Source organism: Chanodichthys erythropterus, chromosome 15, assembly GCF_024489055.1.
Source record: "Chanodichthys erythropterus isolate Z2021 chromosome 15, ASM2448905v1, whole genome shotgun sequence".
Taxonomy (NCBI): domain Eukaryota; kingdom Metazoa; phylum Chordata; class Actinopteri; order Cypriniformes; family Xenocyprididae; genus Chanodichthys; species Chanodichthys erythropterus.
The window spans coordinates 12,317,501-12,337,300 of record NC_090235.1 but is presented as its reverse complement, the minus strand read 5'-3'; the positions used below and the strand labels follow the sequence as shown (position 1 = coordinate 12,337,300).

Below are 19,800 nucleotides of genomic sequence, written 5' to 3'. Positions count from 1 at the left end.
GTTCCTGCCAAATGCACAAAAGTAAATGTAAAATTTTATGTTGCGGAAACGGTTGTACACTATCAGTAAAGTTTTTGATTTACAATCCAAAAATATCCATTTGTGGTAAAATGCAAAAAATGTTAGAGTTGCATGATTCTGGATAAACTGAGAATCATGATATTCTCCAACGATTCTGAATAGACAACTAAACAAAATAACATGCAATTCACTAGAGGTTCTGACAAAATGTTAATTGCTGCAATCTATTTAAAATAAATATTTAATAAATCTGATTATCTAATTAATTTTTTATTTTTTTTTAATTGGTTTGATTGAATGATTCAATGACTCACTCAATAAGACTTGTTTCATTACTGGATGAATCTCTTGAATAAATGCTTGTCTAACGATGTGACGATGTGATTGATATGTCAAGTTACTTTCAAAAGATGATTCGCTACTGTAGACATCAGTGTTTATATCTGAACTATAAACTCTTATCCCAGTACTTCTGTGATAATCTGAGTTATTGTAAGATAGAAATAATGATTCTGTGTGACTCAAGTTTGTGAAGCCTTTTCATACCTATACATGACAACATCTCTCCGGCTCAGAACGCAGATCTGAATGTTCGCTGTGATCGTAATTGTCAAAGGTTTAATAGACAGAGCCGAATCGCTGTCATTTAGGAATAAGATCACGTGGATGTTTGAATCGAGATTGCGATCTTGTAACGATTAATGGTGCAGCTCTAGGTCAGGTTAATTCACCTGAGATGATGATTAGACAGTTTCTCCATTATCGCGATGGTCATCCTCTCCCCCACAACCAGCAGGAAGGTCACCACCATGTCATGATAACCCTGGTAATAGTGCAGTTGAGGATTTCTCCTCAGAACATCCAGAATGATGTCTATCAGCTGCTCCTGGAGAACCTCTCGCTGGTCCACACGCATGCCTGAGAACCATTATATCAAAGACAAAATTATCATTTCTGAAAGCAGGAGAGGTGTGAAAATGAATTATTCCATAATCACAGGATCAAACCAAGCGGCAACGTCCCCCAGTTTCTCTTGAAGCCAATACGGAAGTGACTTAAACTGCAATTCATCGACTGGCTGCTAGGGACAGACTCCAAAAGAGAGCAGAATCTCATTGAGTCCCATGTTAAAACGGCCAAGTTTACAGCAGAAGAAAAAAAAACATGTTTACAGCCTGGATCAAATTGTCTTTTGGTCTATACTTCTAATTTTGTCCTTCATGACAACTCTGAGGGGGGTGAATTTTTTTATAACTCGTCCATTTAAAAAATATTAAGCCTTAAAGTTCTGCATAATTAAGGGCGTGGTCACTTGAGTGACAGGTTTGCTGCTGTTGTCTGTGAGCCGTCACTTTACCTCAGCTAATTCCAGCCCCTGAATTTGGCATCTCTGCCATGTTTGTGCTTTTTTCTGAATTATTTTAAACAATTATAAAATAATAATATATACAATTTTAAAATAATATGGCTTGCTGCGTTAATGGTCGAGACAGATGTGCATCTGTGTAGATGTCCACACATGTGGAAGATAAACACGTTGTTGGATCGTCTTGGCATTGGCTAACAGTTTTGTTCCTGAGATTTACTACAATGATAATGGCAGGAGGATATAAAACTCAGACAACACTGCTTGGATATTATAACTAAAACTGTCACACCATTTTGAAAAATTATACTTTCGACGTGGGCTCATTTGTTTGTGAGATATATATACGATCATATACAGTTTTACAACATAAACGCTGCTCAGATTGCATAAATTCTTGAAGAACGATGATGGAGAGCAGATCATTCAGAAGAAATGTGATGCAAACAATGGATAATATATCAATATTTCATGGATTTAACTCTTTTGTGGACAAAAAGTACTGTTTTTTGTTTTTCAATGGACACTCATGGTATATTATACCCAAGTGCCATGGATTGGATTCATCTCGCGATCACCATTTCATTATCAAGGTATGAAGTCCAGTTTGATTTTTATGTTGTTATTTGCAAACCCCACACAAATTACAATTACTGGTGCTAGAGCATCTATATCGTAAAAAAGACACCATAGGTTGACAGTAAACCTTTAGAATTTTCAAATTATATAACTGGTTATCTTTATTAATATTAGATTGCTTCTTTAGCCTGCTAACATGATCACATCCCGCCTCTTTGCCCATTTTCAGTTATCCAAAACTGCTCTTCAGAAATCTACGGGTGACGTCATGGACACTACGTCCATATTTTTATTTTTTTTTACAGTCTATGGATCAAACACACCCTAAAGACATGATGATGATGATGTGTAAAAGTCTCCCTTATTCTTGTGACTTAAAACTTTGTCCAAATATCACATGTATTTGTGTTCAGATAGATAACACACAATCAATGCACTGTTCCAAACGCACAGTGAGGGAATAACACTGACTGGAATTAGGGACGATAATATAAGCAATCATTTATATCAAGAAAAATATTGAGATATTCTCAAAAAAAATCAGAGACCACACTGAAAATCTGGGATTATCTAAATCTAATTTAAACCTGGAAATATAGAACATTTTAGGGTTTAAAAAACAATGCAAATAATAAAAAAAAAACTAAATTGAAAAAAATATATAAATATCTTATTTCTTACCCTATTCTAGTCTGTAATTTTCTATAAAAACATTTGAAACTTTGTATAAGCACTTTTCATTTGTCGCCTTAATCTCTTATGCATCTCTTATTTTTAAGTAATTTTTGATAAAAGCACCTGCTAACTGAATGTAAATGTATGCAGTAAATATTAAATGTAGTCTCTAATCTCTAATCAATCAATTAAACAAATTGTTAAACTGATAATATAATCTGCAATGGGAAATCTTTGTGTTACTCTCTTTTTAAAAAAAATAATGGAAGCATCTATTGACTTACAATTGTTTGGCTTCATTTTTATTTTAAAAAGTCAGGTGATTTACAGTGAAAAATATAATTTTTTTGTCAAATCCAATTTTTCTTCTGTGGCTTACAGGATAGCAAAATTGACAAAATATATATGAATCACTGATTTGCACTCAATTTGTTATATTATACTGATACTACAATCTGCAACGAAAATGTTTGTGTTATTCAAGTTAAAATAATGAAAGAATTTTATTGTAAAAAAATGGAAGAAACTACTGAATTGAAATAGTTTGGCTTATTTTTTATTTTAAAACGTCATGCAATTTACAACTAAAAATATAATTTTTTGTCAAATCTAATTTCTCACGCTTTTCTATGGCATAAGACACACAAATTTATACAGGCAGACAAACTTCTATCATCTCAACCAGTTTATCACTCACCCCTGATTGGATGAATGTCTCAAGAATCATGTGATGGTGTGTCACTGATATATCAGACACTGACCTTTCGGGAAACGCCGCATTGATCTCCTGACATCGAGCACCACCTGTCTGTAGTCTTTGTGGTCTTCTCGGACATCTTTGGCTTTAAAAGAGGGAAATAAGAAAAAGTAAACATCGTTGGATTTTGTGGCACGTTCCAGACACTCAAACACACACTTACAGGGTTTGGCAGGCAGACTGTACACGTTGATACTGAGGAGTTTGGGCCAAACTTTTCTCCTAATGTCATCCGTCAGCAAACCGCCTTCACTCACAGCCGCCCGCCGCAGGGTCTCGATGTCCACGGGGTCACTGTTCAGGGCCTGATGGATATCCAGAAGCTTCTGTTTCTTCCAGGGCAGTTGTTCTGCAGATGAAGTACAAAACATCTGAGAGGCTGGATGCAAAATTAAAGGGATATTTCACCCAAAAATGAAGATTCTGTCACCATTTACTCACCCTCAAGTTGTTCAAAATCTGTATAATTTTCTTTGTTCTGCTGAACCCAAAGGGAGATATTTTTAAGAATGTGGGAAACTGAACAGTTTTGGGCCACCATTGACTTCCATAGTAGTTTTTTTCCTACTATAGAAATCAATGGTGGCCCAAAAGTGGCCTGGTTACAAACTTTCTTCAAAATATCTTCTTTTGTGTTCAACAGGACAAATAAATTTATACAGATTTGGAACAACTTGAGGGTTAGTAAATGATGCTAGAGTTTTCATTTTTGGGTGAACTATAACGCAACATGCACAAAATGGGAGTAAACAGTTAAATGGCCAACTCGCCACAAACTTCCTTGGAAAATGAAATTTGCATGGCTTAAATCAGTGCAAGAATGAACATTTTATCTTGTCTGATCCAGTCTATATAGGCAAATCAAATCAGAAAAGACTTTAAACATCTTCAAATAACTTTAACCTCAGTGGAAACTAAAATGTTTAATTAAAATTATGTGGTTAAACCACCAAAACTAAACAGGAGGAACAAAATTATGATTGAAGTCTTGATGGTTTTGTGACAGGTTTCACAGAGTGAACACAATGAAATTAACAGTTAAATTATGCCAATTATAAACCACATAATAGGCCTACAGTGACATCATAATGGATCTCTTACTCATTCAGTGATGTCATTTAAAGGACCCTCATTCAATGACATCATAACAGAAACACATTTCTCACATCTTGGACCTGTCAATCATTCAGTGACATCATCATGGACCTGTCAATCATTCAGTAACAACATAACGTATCTTCTTACACATTCAGTGACATAATAAATCTCTTACACACAAGTTCACTGATTTCTAATGTATCGCGCACATCATAACGGACATCTAACACGGTCTGTGACATACATTCAGTAAGTTTATAATGAAACGAAACCGGTAACGTACCTTCGTGTCTCCTGACAGACGCTTGCGATCCGCTCGCCGGCAGTCGCTTTCTCGCTTTTCTCATCTCTTTTTGCGACTCACAGTCATGAGGATATCGAATACATGCTGTTGTGATGACAATAATATAAGTTTAATTCAAAACTGGCAGTAAAAACGAAAGGAAAGTGGCATTTACGATTCCCCTCAGAACCGCGTCGTTACGTGGAGGAGCGCACGTCACCCGAGCTTTACTTTTACTGGCTGAAAACGCCGGTGAGTCACTCAACCCTGACTGCTGTCGACGTCGTATCTGATTGGTTTACAGACTTCAAGAGGCTCAACGCCATTGGCTCATTTCAAGCATGATTCTCCACCTGCTCATAATGACAGACACGCGGCGTGTTTGTATTTACATGAGTTATGTAGGGTAAAGTTTAGATAATGCACTCCAGACAACTTTCTTTTCAGGTAAAGTGGGCCATAATTATCATAATTAGACATTTTTGTTTATTAACACATATGACATTTACATTAAAAACAATTCAATTAGGCTATAGCCTATTCAACAAATTTATGTTTAAAAAACCCCAAAAACTTATAAGAGCAATGTTTAAAATTCATAAGTTCACTCAAATCATGTGTAAAATTCAAAACAATTGATAAAACATGACATTAAAGTTGATGAAATTTTAATATCAGAATATTCATAAATAAAAATATCAAGCTGCTGAACCACAATTTCATGTTTCTGTTAATATATTATATTAAAGTTATTTTATTTTGGTGATCTTAAATAAATAATTATTATTATAAATAATTATCATAATAATAATCAGAATCTAAATTACATATAGCCTATTGTCATACAACAGGAATTCATCTTTGTGAAACATCTAGTACAGTTAATGAAATTATAGTATAATTATATATTATGTATATTATAATATATAGGCTTACATAAGATTCATTTATAGGTGCAATATGTAATATTTTTGCAGTAAAATATCCAAAAACCACTAGGCCAGTGTTATATATTTTGTTCACTTGAGAACTTACAATATTCCAAATGTTTCCAAGTATTTGTAAATCATGAGAAAATTGCAATTTTAATCAAGGCTCCGGGACGAGTCAGCAGTCCCCTGTCAATCGCGTCATACCCGCGTTACCCTCGGTTTCCAGTGTTATTTTGTAGAAACCATGGAAACACCAAAGACGCTTTAATATATTACATGTTTTAATAGACAAGGGAACATCTGTTTTGATATATTTATAGACAGAAAACTAATTGTTGTTATATAGCTCAACACGTTTAGTCTTATTGTTTAAATCTAATTTTCTTGATGTTTTGCGAGTACCATGCTTTACCATGCCTCAGAGAAAAACACTATTTTGTGAAGTAGCTAACATAGCATAATCAGATGCAGCTTTATTTTTATTAACAGTATTACAGCGTTTTCTCCATCATACAATATGCTTCAAAATTAATTGCATGCCATTTATCAACACAATCTTCCAGCATTTAATATGATATTCTAAAATCGATCTATCTTACTGCAGTGTGTAACAGTGTCTCACAGCAGCCGCCGAGCGAACGCACAGAGTAACGTTATAACATCATTTTCAACACTCTCAAATGTATCTAATATGATAAACAGAGCTGCGTTACCTCATACTCATGACCGGATAAGCGGAAGCGGCGATGGCGACTGTGTCATAATAAAGGTCCCGCTGCTCGTGAGGCGTGTGTTGCTCAATCGCTCTTTCAGCTCCACAACACTCGGTCCTGCTCTGCTTCATACTACAGTAACGTTAATAATCACATCCATGAACATGATTTCTTCCCGAGTCCTATCCCTATTCTTTTGCACTGTCCATTGAGGTGAAGACCACATGTCCCAGGATTTCTCGCTCAAACTTGGCGTCATCAAGCTACGCCTTTGTTTTGAATAGGCCTCTAGGCGACAGAAATCTTACATAGTGCACCTTTAATAATCAGTATAATTTAGAAATATTGTAATAATTATAATTATAGAAGCAATAAAATATAAAAATGTTATATTTTTAATATAATAATAATATACTGCTTTCAAAATGTAGTGTCATCATCATTGCCATGATTTGGATAATAAGATGTAACCTTGGGCCAAAAAAAGATTTAGTACAACTGTAATCTCGACCTGCTGCCTTGATCTAGAGCATATGAGAGATAAAACAGAATACCAGCACAACGTCATGTGCAATAAATCAAAATATCTCATAAAATGTGATGTCTGTGTCCCTATCAGAGATAAACAAACATTAAGTTAACCTTAAATGGACAGATGTATAGAAACTTTCCATATTCATCCAAATATTTGCTTTGTATAGCAGTAAATAAACAATACATGCAAAGAATTTACTTTTTCCTCATTTGTGGGTTCTTTGAATGCATCTATAATTATAATTGCAATCTTGTTTAATTTTTAAGATTTTTATTGGCATTATAGTTTCATATGAATATATAGGCTACAGAGTCAAATACAAAGTCTCTCATTCACTGCATGAAAGCAAATGTGTTTTATGACATTTGGCAAATCCTGTAGAAAACAGTAAAAACAGTGTAATCAGTGGCTGCTTTATGGCTGAGTAAATTATGCCATGGTGCATCTGGGTGTCGCCGCGCTCATTGCGCAACGCTTGCGCAGCGCGTATGGCTTGATGCGCCGCGTCCTATTCTCTTCATCGCGCTGATATCAAACGGGAAGAACATGAGAGAAACAATGCTTCTGCTTGTCTCATTATAATCGCGAACATGGGCGACAGAAGCGAGAGGGGTTCGGTGAAGCACAAACGGAGAACCACGATCTCCGGAGAGGCGGCGGGGGCTCAAGCGAAGCGCAGCGGCGCAGCAGAGACGCTCAGCGGGCAGGTGAAGGAGAAAGAGCCGAGACACGAAACATCCGCGAGTAAACAGAAGAACCACAGCGATGCTGGAGATGACACGTTCAGGTATTTAAGTATGTTTTGACTTGATGTGTGCAGCATTTGTCTATGTAGATGGCGAGAGAGATGCTTGTACACTGTATCATATATAGGCCTATTTATATAGCATTACATTTCCATCTTTATTTAATATAAAAATCTACAGAGGCCCCAAAATAATTTAGACACTTCAGTTACACACATTTCTGGATGTCATTGCGTTTTTGAATGATAAAATAATGGATTTCACTTCTGTTAAACATTTCCTGTATTTATTTATATATTCAATTAATTACTAATATTTGTCATTTAGGAGTCAGTATATTAATTGGATTAAGGCTTTGTGTCTTCATATGCACAGTGAAGAATGGTAGGAGAGTTTAGGGAGGTCAAGATTGAGAAATTGTGCAAACAGTCACATTATTTATGGACGTTTCCCTTCAGTGTCTGGGATCTACTTAACCATCAAGGAAATACAAATCTCCTAAACAGAACTGAAGTGAAAGCTCTCATTCTGCGCTGGTTCTTCTTTCCATGCAACAGAATACTAGCATACAACTTTCTGCACATTGTGCAATACTATACTATTGTTAATATAGTGATGTACATAATATAATGCTTTTTGGTATTCTGTTGTCTTGGTGTTTCTATGAATCTTTAAATTTGCATATATACAGCATACATACAGCGCATCTGGAAAGTTTTCACTTTTTCCACATTTTGTTATGTTACAGCATTATTCCAAAGGGGATAAAATTCATTATATTCCTCAAAATTATACAAACAACATATTTTGTTTGTAATCTTTGCAAAATAAAAATAAAAAATTACATAAGTATTCACAGCCTTTGCTCAATGCTTTGTTGAAGCGCCTTTTGCACCAATTCCAGCCTCAAGTGTTTCTGAGTGTGACGCTGCAAGCTTGGCACACCTATTTTTGGGCAGTTTCTCCCATTCTTCTTTGCAGGACCTCTCAAGCTCCATCAGGTTGGATGAGGAGTGTCAATGCACAGCCATTTTCAGATCTCTCCAGAGATGTTCAAGTCTGGGCTCTGGCTGGGCCACTCAAGGACATTCATAGAGTCCCGTAGCCAATCCTTAGTTATCTTGGCTGTGTGCTTAAGGATTAGTTCACTTTCAAATAAAATGTTCCTGATAATTTACTCACCGCCCATGTCTTCCAAGATGTTCATGTCCTTCTTTCTTCAGTCGAAAAGAAATGAAGGTTTTTGATGAAAACATTCCAGGATTTTTCTCCATATAATGGACTTCAATGGAGCCCAAACAGTTGAAGGTCAAAATGACAGTTTCAGTGCAGCTTCAAAGGGCTTTAAACGATACCAGATGAGGAATAAGAGTCTTATCTAGAGAAACCATCAGACATTTTAAAATTTCCATGCTTTATATAAACAAATAATCGCCTTCTAAGTGGTTCCGCCAAAACCACACTTTCGTATTCTTCAAAAAGCTTATGCTGTATGTCCTACGCCTTCCCTATTCTACTTACGGGAATAAGTAGAATGGCTCCCCTCTGCATTCATTCTGTAAGTTGAATGACCAATTGTTTCTCTAGATAAGACCCTTATTCCTCGTCTGGTATCATTTAAAGACCTGGTATCATTTTTTTGACCTTCAACCATTTGGAGTCCATTGAAGTCCACTATATGGAGAAAAATCCTGGAATGTTTTCATCAAAAAACGTAATTTCTTTTCGACTGAAGAAAGAATGACATGAACATCTTGGATGACACAGGGGTGAGTGAATTATCAGCAAAATTTTATTTGAAAGTGAACTAATCCTTTATGGTCGTTGTCCTGTTGGAAGATGAACCTTCGCCCCAGCCTGAGGTCCAGAGCGCTCTGGAGCAGGTTTTCATCAAGGATGAAACGGGATGGTATTGGCCAGGTGATGAGCGGTGCCTGGTTTGTGGAGTGCTTCAGAGATGGTTGTTCTTCTGGAAGGTTCTTCTCTCTCCACAGAGAAACACTGGAGCTCTGTCAGAGTGACCATCGGGTTCTTGGTCACCTCCCTGACTAAGGCCCTTCTCCCCCAATCACTCAGTTTGGCCGGACGGTCCACTCTAGGAAGAGTCCTGGTGGTTCCAAACTTCTTCCATTTACGGATGATGGAGGCCACTGTACTCATTGGGACCTACAATGCTGCAGAGATTTTTCTGTACCCTTCCCCAGATCTGTGCCTCGATACAATCCTGTCCCGGAGGACTATAGACAATTGACCCTTTGCAAAGACCCGCCCCCCTTAGTTACTGTTGCTTTGTCTGACAAGCCGTGGCGCTGTCACTCCACGCGCAGTGTAAAATACATCGCTGAGCAAAGAGGACACTGACAAGACAGAGCAGGTTACTTATGATATTAAACAAAGTCCCAGCTCAAATTGTGTAATTTTAAGAAATTCGAACAATAAAAACTGTTTGTGGCTCTTTAATGTGTCATGTGTCAGCTCAAGCGGCTCGTGAACCGATCATCTCTTCCTACTAGTTAATTTATAGCATCAAATAAACATGAATGAACATCAGAAGGAATTTTGTTTAAAACACGGAAAGACGTAAATACACACCACTTTTCAAGTTCAAGTCCACCTAGGTTAATCTTCTAACTCCTGACTGTTGGGCAAAATGCCGAATCTGGCGTTATGATTGGTTAGATCGCTTGTCAATCAAACTCCCGGCGAAGGGTCAATTCCTTGGATTTGATGTCTTGGTTTGTGCTCTGACATGCACTGTTAACTGTGGGAGCTTATATAGACAGGTGTGTGCCTTTCCAAATCATGTCTAATCAACTGAATTTACCACAGGTGGACTCCAAGCAAGTTGTAGAAACATCTCAAGAAGGATGATCGGTGGAAACAGGATGCACTTGAGTTACATTTTGAGTGTCATGGCAAAGGCTGTGTGAATACTTATGTACATATGATTTTTTTCGTTTTTTATTTTTAATAAATTTGCAAAGATTTCAACTTCTTTCACGTTGTCATTATGGGGTATTGTTTGTAGAATTTTGAGGAAAATAATGAATTGAATCTCTTTTGGAATAAGGCTGTAACATAACAAAATGTGGAAAAAGTGAAGCGCTGTGAATACTTTCCGGATGCACTGTACAGTATACTGCAAAAGTAGCATGAGTAGTATGGTAGTTCTGGAAAAAAAGCTATCTAGAATACAAGTTTAACCCTAACTCTTCAGGTGAAGGTGTGAAGGTCGAGACACTGAAATCATTAATAAAACTGATAAGATGAACATGATCTCAGTCTTAAATAACTTTAGCAACCAATCCTTTCTAAGAGCTCTCTTCCTGTACAAGTGCGATTACTCAAACTCTGGTGTTTCGTCACTGATTTCAACATTGGATCAGTGTCAGATAAACTCAGGATGTCATTAAGTCACACTTCTATCTCAATATGCTTTCTTTAAAGGGTCCTATTGTGCTTTCTTAAGTGTGTAATGTTGCTGTTTGAGTCCCTCCAGCGGAAGTTATTCTCTATATCAGTGTCACTGTTTCTGAACTCCCTGAAACGCCTCCATTGTAGTCTTGAGTTTTCTTCTGGGAACGAACACTTGACAGTATTCCTCATTTAAATAATTCCCGCCCAACGCATATGCAGAATAAAGGGGCGGGGCCTGGTTGAGTTAGTGTGTTGAATCCATAGACTGTAAAAAAGCAGCCAGTGTGCCAATATGGCGCTGACATCGAGTCTCTAGTGAGCGCAAAGTTGAGCCGCGATATCAAGATCCCGTCCACACTCCTGCAGAATCAGTTAATACATTTTACTGAAGAACAACACATTATGTCAGCTTAAAGCTCTAATCTCCTCCCAAAAATCCAGAAAAAGTGCTTCAGTGACTACTTCGCTCAGCTGTCAATCATAACGTCAAAACCCGTGTTTTTATAGCATCAAATAACTAACTAAAACCAAACTTATTTAAAGAACGAACACGCGAACTTACAGAAGTGTGCTAAAAACTGCCTAAAATTACAGAAAACATCTTTGGAAAAAAATATTTGACGTGTTCTTTGATTGTTTAGTTTGTCTCACGTCCTATTATATTACATGGAGAGGGTGGGTTTATGACCTATACTGCATCCAGCCACCTGGGGGCGATCGAGACGCTTTGGCTTTTCTTTTTAGGACTCCAGTGACACGCTTGGTTGAAACTAGCGGTTATGGTAAGGGGCGGGGCGTTTCCCAAACACGCTCGAAGCGCTTGACCAATCACAACACACTGGTCCAGCTGAAATCAGAGCACATTGTGCTTTTCAGAAGGAGGGGCTTCATAGAGACGGGAACTAAACAGAGCGTTACTGACAGACTGGGAAGAGAGGAGCTGCAACAATGGAGAATATGAGGAAAATAATCAGCATTCAAGCAGGAAAACATGTAGTAGAGCCAAAAAACACAATCCAGACTTTGTAAAAGGGCATAAAATGGCCTCTTTAAAATAATTGACACTTTATTGATATGTTATCCATATGACATTAAAGGATTAGTGTACTTTCAAATGAAAATTAGCCCAAGCTTTACTCACCCTCAAGCCATCCTAGGTGTATATGACTTTCTTCTTTCTGTTGAAAACAGTTGGAGAAATATTAATAAATATCCTGATGAATCGCTTCAGAAGGCCTTTATTAACCCTCCAGAGCCATGTGGAGTACATTTATGATGGATGAATGTGGATGGAGGCACTTTCTTCAGCTCATACTCGTTGATCCAGTTCACTGCCATTATAAATCTTGGACACGTTATGATATTTAGTAATATTTCTCCGATTATGTTCATCAGAATGAAGAAAGTCATATATACCTAGGATGGTTTGAGGGTGAGTAAAGCTTGGGCTAATTTTCATTTGAAAGTGAACGAATCCTTTAATATGCACATCATGTCATGACTTGTTTTGTCTGTCTCTTCAGCTGCCACAAGCTGCAGGAGTCGCTGCTCAGCTCTGATAGCGGCTACAGCAACTACAGAGGGATCCTCAACTGGTGTGTGGTCATGCTGGTGAGTTTCTACAGCCCTCGTTTAAGCCCTCGCTGTTACCTCAACATAAATAATGACACACTGTTGACCTTCAACCTGTGATCGCACCGGTTATTTCCGTCCTCTTCTGCTGGAGTCCTTCCACCTCTTTGCCCTCAGATGATCTAGATAGAGCCACTAAATAAAATCGAGAAGGAAACACAGTAATTCTCCATGCATTTGCCAGAATGGTCAGAAAAGACCGTGTTCGCCCTTCATCACGGTCACACGCGTCAACTTCATTCTGGGCTACTGTGAACTCAATAGGACTGAATTGAGTAAGAATTTGACCTTTATCCTCGGCTCCGGTCTCGTATAATCATATGACATGCAACACAATGCCAGGCGTATTCGTTTGCTCAAGCAGATACAGAATACAATTTCTGCAGTGAAAACAGAGAGAAGTGACTGAAGTTTAACTCAAGATGTTGTGACAGCCTCGATTCACATGGGTTACCACATTAAACCGTACACTTCAACCCAGAGGGTGTTTATTCCTCCGCTCAATCTCTGTTTGTTTTACCCTCGAGAGAAGCAGCATGCTGTCGTTTTCCAGTCTCTGTTTGAGGTTTAATGTATTCGTCTCATGTTGACAAAGTGTCAGAGAGTTCAGATTCGTTTGCTGAGCAAGACTAACAAAAATTACCATGCAAGTTTTATTGGCAGTGTTATTTTAGCATTATTTATATAATATTATAGTATTTTTTTAATATTTTGATTTAGCTTTTATTGTTATATTTTCATTTTTCATTTTAATTGTATTTTCAAAAATGTCTATTTAGCTTTAGTTTTAGTAATTTCACTTATTTAACTTAAACTTATTTATTTCAGGTTTTTTTGCCCGTGCAACAAAGTTTTTATATTATATTAATTTTTTTTTTTTCAGTTTTGGTAATTTCAGTACTTCAACTTATATATTTCAGTTTGTTGCCAGTGCAACATTTTTTAATTTTTAAGTGATTTTTTCATCTACTGTTTATGTTTTATTTCAGTATATTGTATAATATTTGTATATTATTATGATTATATTAATTTATTTTTATTTCAGTTTTAGTAATTTCAGTACTTTAACTTAAACTTATTTATTTCAGTTGGTTGCCAAATGCAACATTTTTTAATTTTTAAGTGATTTTTTATTGTTTTATTTCAGTATATTGTATATTTGTATATTATTATTAGTAATTTTTTTATGTTTTAAGTTTTTTAATATTTATATTTTATTTTAATTACCACAAACTATTTTAATAGTTTTTATTTTAGTAGTTAAATTTACTAAAAACTTACTTACTAAAATTACTAAAAATTTTACAAATTTTTTTCGGTAATTTAAATAAAGCTGAAAAAAATATTATATGAAAAATCTTTTTTTTAAAAAAGGTTACATGTTCCATAAAACTTATTTTATTTCAGCTTTATTCAAATTACTGAAAATGATTTTTTAATAGTTCTAGTTGACAATAACAACACTGTTCATTGAACATGGTAATACCCTGGTAATATCATAATAATACCATAATTGCAGCTGCATATAATAAACCTGAGTGGAGTTTGGGAACTGTTCTGCTGAACTCTTATCAGAGATCTTTGTCTGTCCTCAAGTGACCTTTGACCCACTAACAGAACCTGCCAGCCTATAAATACAGTGTCAATGACTCTGACATTTAATATGCTGAGGATGTATATGCTAATGCAACAGAGACGCGCATCAGTCAGACTTATGATAAGCTGTCAATCAAAAGACAAGCTGTCCTTCAAGTCAATTTCAGTATGTCAGAGCGATCGGCAAAGACTTAAAGTTTGTCTTTTCTGCAGTAATGAAAAGTCAAACACTTGTGGGGATTACTTTAATGAACGCTCAGAAATGTCACACGTCCTCTAAAAATAAACATCTATTTCACCCTGAACCGCGGAGAAAATGGAGCAGCGTCTTCAAAGCCACGGAAGCAAATCACAGTTCTGAAACCAATATTAATCCTCGCTTTGAAACACGATCGCATTGACGTTCTCTATGGGATTTAGATTTTACCTCGTTTTTTACCATATTCCCATGGAATATCCTAAAATTCTTTGAATCCATGAATGGATAATTATGAAAGTCAAGTAGAAAGACGGCAGCTTTTAAGAGATTTCAACTGGAGGATATAGATGGAGCGCAACCGTGGATTCCTGAGTGTGTGTGTGTGTGTGTGTGTGTGTGTGTGTGTGTGTGTGTGTGTGTGTCATGAAATAAACATGAAATAAATCCCACAGCCTTTAAGCAATTAGCATAGCATGGATCTATGTGCAAAATCAATTAGCGCTACGCTTTTAATGAGGTCAGGGTTGAGTCTGGCAGCTTTCCCAACGTAAATCTAATCAAATGGCCTTTGGAATGAGAAAGTCTTCCAGCAAATCCTCTTCTTCTGTCGTAAATCATCACTCACAAGTGGTTCAAAGTCTTCAGGCCTTTAGTTTTCATTAAAAATTACAGCCTTCGGGTGGTTTGATTAGCTTTTAATAAATGAAATGACCAAACACAGCAAATTTAGTATAAATAAAGCTGATTTTACTTTCGAAACAAGTTCATTTTCAATAGCCGAGTCTGTAGGTCCATCTACGGTACAAGAAGTCCCGCTAATTATGCAGAAACCCACAGCATGAAGGGTCAGAGGTCAGATGTGTTTACAGCTGCGTTTATCAGACTGGACTGGTTTATCTGAGGTACTTTATGTTGTTGTGCAGTAGACTTTGATCTCTGCTAGTGACAGCATTCAAAAACAGTTTTATGGTCGATACAACACATAAGCATCAGATAGAACTGTGATCTTTCTATTTTAGAGCCATATTTTGGACAAACATATGATAAACATCTTAAACAGAGCAGATTCACATGCAGAATAATTTTGTTGTAATATCCAACCAGAAATGTTTTAGTGATGTATTCCAGATGAGAAAAATAATTGGGAATTGGGTTAATTTTATCTCACAAATCAGACTTTATAACTCGCAATTGCATGTTAATAACTCACAATTCTGAGAAATAAACTCAGAAATGCAAAAAGAAAATCAGAATTGCGAGACATAAACTTTAGATATAAAAAATTCTGGCTTTTTTCTCACAATTACAAGTTTATATCTCTCAATTTTGACTTTCTTTTTGCATTTCTGAGTTTATTTCTCACAATTCTGAGTTTACATTTCGCAATTCTGACATTTTCTCACAATTGTTTATAACTCACAATTCTGATTTTCTCTTGCAATTCCTAGTTTGTCTCGCAATTTTGAGTTCATAACTCGCAATTCTGACCTTTTTCTCGCAATTCCAAGTTTACAACTTGCAATTCTGAGTTTACAGCTCGCAAATCCGAGTTTACAACTCACATTTCCCAGTTTACAACTCGCAATTCTGACATTTTTCTCACCATTCTGAGTTTATTCACACAATTCCGAGTTTACAACTCTCATTTCCCAATTTACAACTCACAATTCCCAGTTTACTCATTTTTTCATCTACTGTTTGTGTTTTAAACTTTAGATATAAACAATTCTGGCTTTTTTCTCACAATTACAAGTTTATATCTCTCAATTCTGACTTTCTTTTTGCATTTCTGAGTTTATTTCTCACAATTCTGAGTTTATTTCTCGTATGTCTGAGTTTACAACTCCTATTCTGACATTTTCTCACGATTGTTTATAACTTGCAATTCTGATTTTCTCTTGCAATTCCTAGTTTGTCTCGCTATTTTGAGTTTATAACTCGCAATTCGGACCTTTTTCTCGCTATTCCGAGTTTACAACTTGCAATTCTGAGTTTACAGCTCGCAAATCTGAGTTTACAACTCACATTTCCCAGTTTACAATTCGCAATTCTGAGTTTATTTTGTGGGAATTCCGAGTTTATAATTCACAATTCTGACATTTTTCTCGCAATTCCGAATTTACAACTCTCATTTCCCAATTTACAACTCACAATTCCCAGTTTACTACTCGTAATTCTGATATTTTTCTCACAGTTCCAAGTTTGCAACCTGAAATTCTGACTTTTTTCTTGCAATTCTGAGTTTATAACTCGGTATTCTACGCAATTTCAAGTTTATAACTTGCAGTTCTGACATTTTTCGCACAATTCCGAGTTTACAACTTACAATTTGGACATTTTCCTCGCTATCCTGTTTTTTTTTCCCGCAATTTTGAGTTATAAAGTATGAATTGCATGATAGCTTGCAATTGTGAGAAAAAAGTTGCAATTGCCTTTTTGTATTTTTTTTAATTCTGTGGTAGAAACGAGGTATAATAGCAAACACTTAAAATTACATCAATATAAAAATGAATACATAAAATAGACATCTGAATGATCTATTATTCAGTGTTAAACATCGGTTCTCATCTAGTTCATTTAAAAGATGGAGTGTGACTCTTGTTTTGCCTGCAGGGGTGGATACAAATGAACCACAAATGCATTAAATTGGTTTATTTGTTTGTGTTTGCAGGTTCTGTCCAATGCACGGCTGGTTCTGGAGAACCTTATAAAGTAAGTATATCATTAACATCATTTGTTGTTTAATTCACAAATAAGCCGGCTATGGTAATTTGATTTCTCATGCTCAGTGACTCACTAATTTCTGGCTAATGATCCAGCTGAAACATCTGAATAAGACAGATAATGACTATGCCCGGCGGGAACTAAATGCATGTCTTTTGTTACTTGTCATTAAGCAAACACTTTCATCTAAAGCAGCATATAGTAGATTAATCGCAGGGCCCGTCCTCTGGAGAAAGGGAAAAAGCTCTGCGACTCTCCAGTTTGTTGGTCGCTTCCACCAGGTGTTGAATACTTTGGCTCCTGGGATTTTTCAGCCCAGTCTCACTATAGAAAGATTTGCTCAAACCACTAACCTGAAAAAGTAATAGTCAGAGAACATCAGCAGCAATACATTCAAATTTGTTTTTCTATCAATAAATTAAAAAGCCCCTTAATGGCCTTATGGCTGATATAAAGCCAATATGTATGATATCACACTATTTAATTTAAATATAGTAAAACACATGCATAACAATTGCTAAAAATTAAATTTATATTTATTTTACATAATAAATGGTTACTATTACTTGGGTTGTTGTTGGTATATATGTAAGTTTTTGTATATTGATTGTTTTCTTAAGATAAAATTTTTTAATAATTTTAAACTATGTAAAAGTGATGTTGTAATCATAATTAATTTTTAAAATTGAAATACTGTTAATTGACATGAATATAGCCATTGTTGCTAATATGGCATTAAATCATAATTAAATACATTTTACATAATATTTACTAGATTGGAAATAAATAAATTGAAATTGAATATGAAAAAAATTATTTGAATCTGTAAAATAAATCTATAATATATAATCTAAACTATAAATATAATCTATATTAGATTCCAATTTCTTGACTTGAAAGTATTTTTCACAAATGGAAAAAATTGGTAAAAATATGAATAAATGCCGATAATTAAAAAAAATTATATTAATTGTATTGGTCGACCACTTATATATATTATAATAAAATTATATATATATATATATATATATATATATATATATATATATATATATATATATATAATTTTACTTATTTATGTATAATACACTAATTTAATTAATATTTTATATATATATATATATATATATATATATATATATATATATTTTTTTTTTTTTATGTGAATATAATTTATGCTGATTTGAATCAATAATTTATAACTTCATTGTGTCTGGACAGGACACAATTTAATACATACATAATACAGCATACACATCTAACATACGTGATACAATATGATGAAAAATTGACAGTGTAACTTTCATTGAACACATTAAAAAGTGAGCCATCTAAATGACATTTTCCCTCGTCTTCAGATATGGCATTCTGGTGGATCCCATCCAGTTTATATCTCTCTTCTTGAAGGACCCCTACAGCTGGCCGGCTCTGTGCCTGATCATTGGTATGATGACTGTGTGCTTTGTGTTCTGTTGCTTAGGGACCGTCAACAGAGACAGGCTGAGCTGAAGACATCATTTCACACCACATTTATGCTTTCTGTCATGCATAATGTTATATCATAAAAATTCACATCAATATTTTATGCATGCTCACTTCAATATGCCGTGTCTAATCTGTTTGCTTTTTCAGTTTCCAACGTGTTTATAATGGCAGCTTTGTACACAGAGAGAAAGCTATCCGTGGTGAGTTGCATGCTGGGAATGAACTGTGTGATTACAGATGTTACAAATATAACCAATTACACTGAAAGGGAGAATCTCACAAACCTGACAACATGTCCAGGTCACATCTCAAAATTAACAATAAAACAGTTATATAAATAAAATGTTCAGACCTTTAAGATTTTTTTTTGCATTGTGGCATTATTTTCATGACAATCTAGCTAATTTTCCTGAATAAAATCCATTCTCATTATAATATATATAAATTATGCAGATTTAAATTTATAATTCATAAAATCATTGTGTCTGGACAGGAAAGAAATGCAAAAAATCCTACTGGTACTTGTTAAATTTATATTTTGAAAGATAAATTATCTATATATATATAATGGAAGATTGTTTCCACCACTGAATAAAAAATAAAAAAGGTAATTGCAACTTTTCAAACCACACAATTCTGAATTTTTTCTAAGAATTATGTGATATAAATGTGATATAAACTCGCTATTCTGACTTTATTTCTCGCAATTCTGACTTTTTTCTTGCAATATCAAATTTATATCTCACAATTCCAAAATGTATTTCTTCTCGAATTGCAAGATGTAAACTCGCGATTGTGAGATAAATAGTCACAATTATCTTTAAATAGTTTTCTTCCATGGCGAAATGTCTATTAAATGTTTCATAACACAAATGTTTTTCTTTCCCGATTCATTTTATTAAAGTCATCTAATCTAATTTCCAGGGCACCATCTCAGAGAGTACCGGAACATTCCTTCACTGCATCAATCTGGCAGCACTTTTGTTTTTCCCAGCCATCACTGTTCTCAGCGTGACCTCTATGACCCCAGGTATCACAAACT

General features: G+C 35.2%; 2 protein-coding genes across 2 annotated transcripts in view; one reads left to right on the top strand and one right to left on the bottom strand.

The window, feature by feature from the left end:
• Positions 1-4,998, bottom strand: part of zgc:63863 (uncharacterized protein LOC393372 homolog) — a 30,632-nt gene extending 25,634 nt beyond the window's left edge. Inside the window, exons 1-4 of the mRNA XM_067361475.1 lie at positions 4,780-4,998; positions 3,562-3,747; positions 3,403-3,483; positions 753-939 (exon numbers count right to left, since the gene is read on the bottom strand). Coding sequence (XP_067217576.1) covers positions 753-939; positions 3,403-3,483; positions 3,562-3,747; positions 4,780-4,843 — 518 coding nt within the window. The 5' untranslated portion in view covers positions 4,844-4,998. The remainder of the gene's footprint in view (positions 1-752; positions 940-3,402; positions 3,484-3,561; positions 3,748-4,779) is intronic.
• A 2,445-nt stretch (positions 4,999-7,443) lies between these two features.
• Positions 7,444-19,800, top strand: part of dgat1a (diacylglycerol O-acyltransferase 1a) — a 21,629-nt gene continuing 9,272 nt past the window's right edge. Inside the window, exons 1-6 of the mRNA XM_067411364.1 lie at positions 7,444-7,746; positions 12,646-12,733; positions 17,221-17,261; positions 18,632-18,717; positions 18,906-18,958; positions 19,683-19,788. Of these exons, the coding sequence (XP_067267465.1) occupies positions 7,550-7,746; positions 12,646-12,733; positions 17,221-17,261; positions 18,632-18,717; positions 18,906-18,958; positions 19,683-19,788 (571 nt within the window). The 5' untranslated portion in view covers positions 7,444-7,549. The remainder of the gene's footprint in view (positions 7,747-12,645; positions 12,734-17,220; positions 17,262-18,631; positions 18,718-18,905; positions 18,959-19,682; positions 19,789-19,800) is intronic.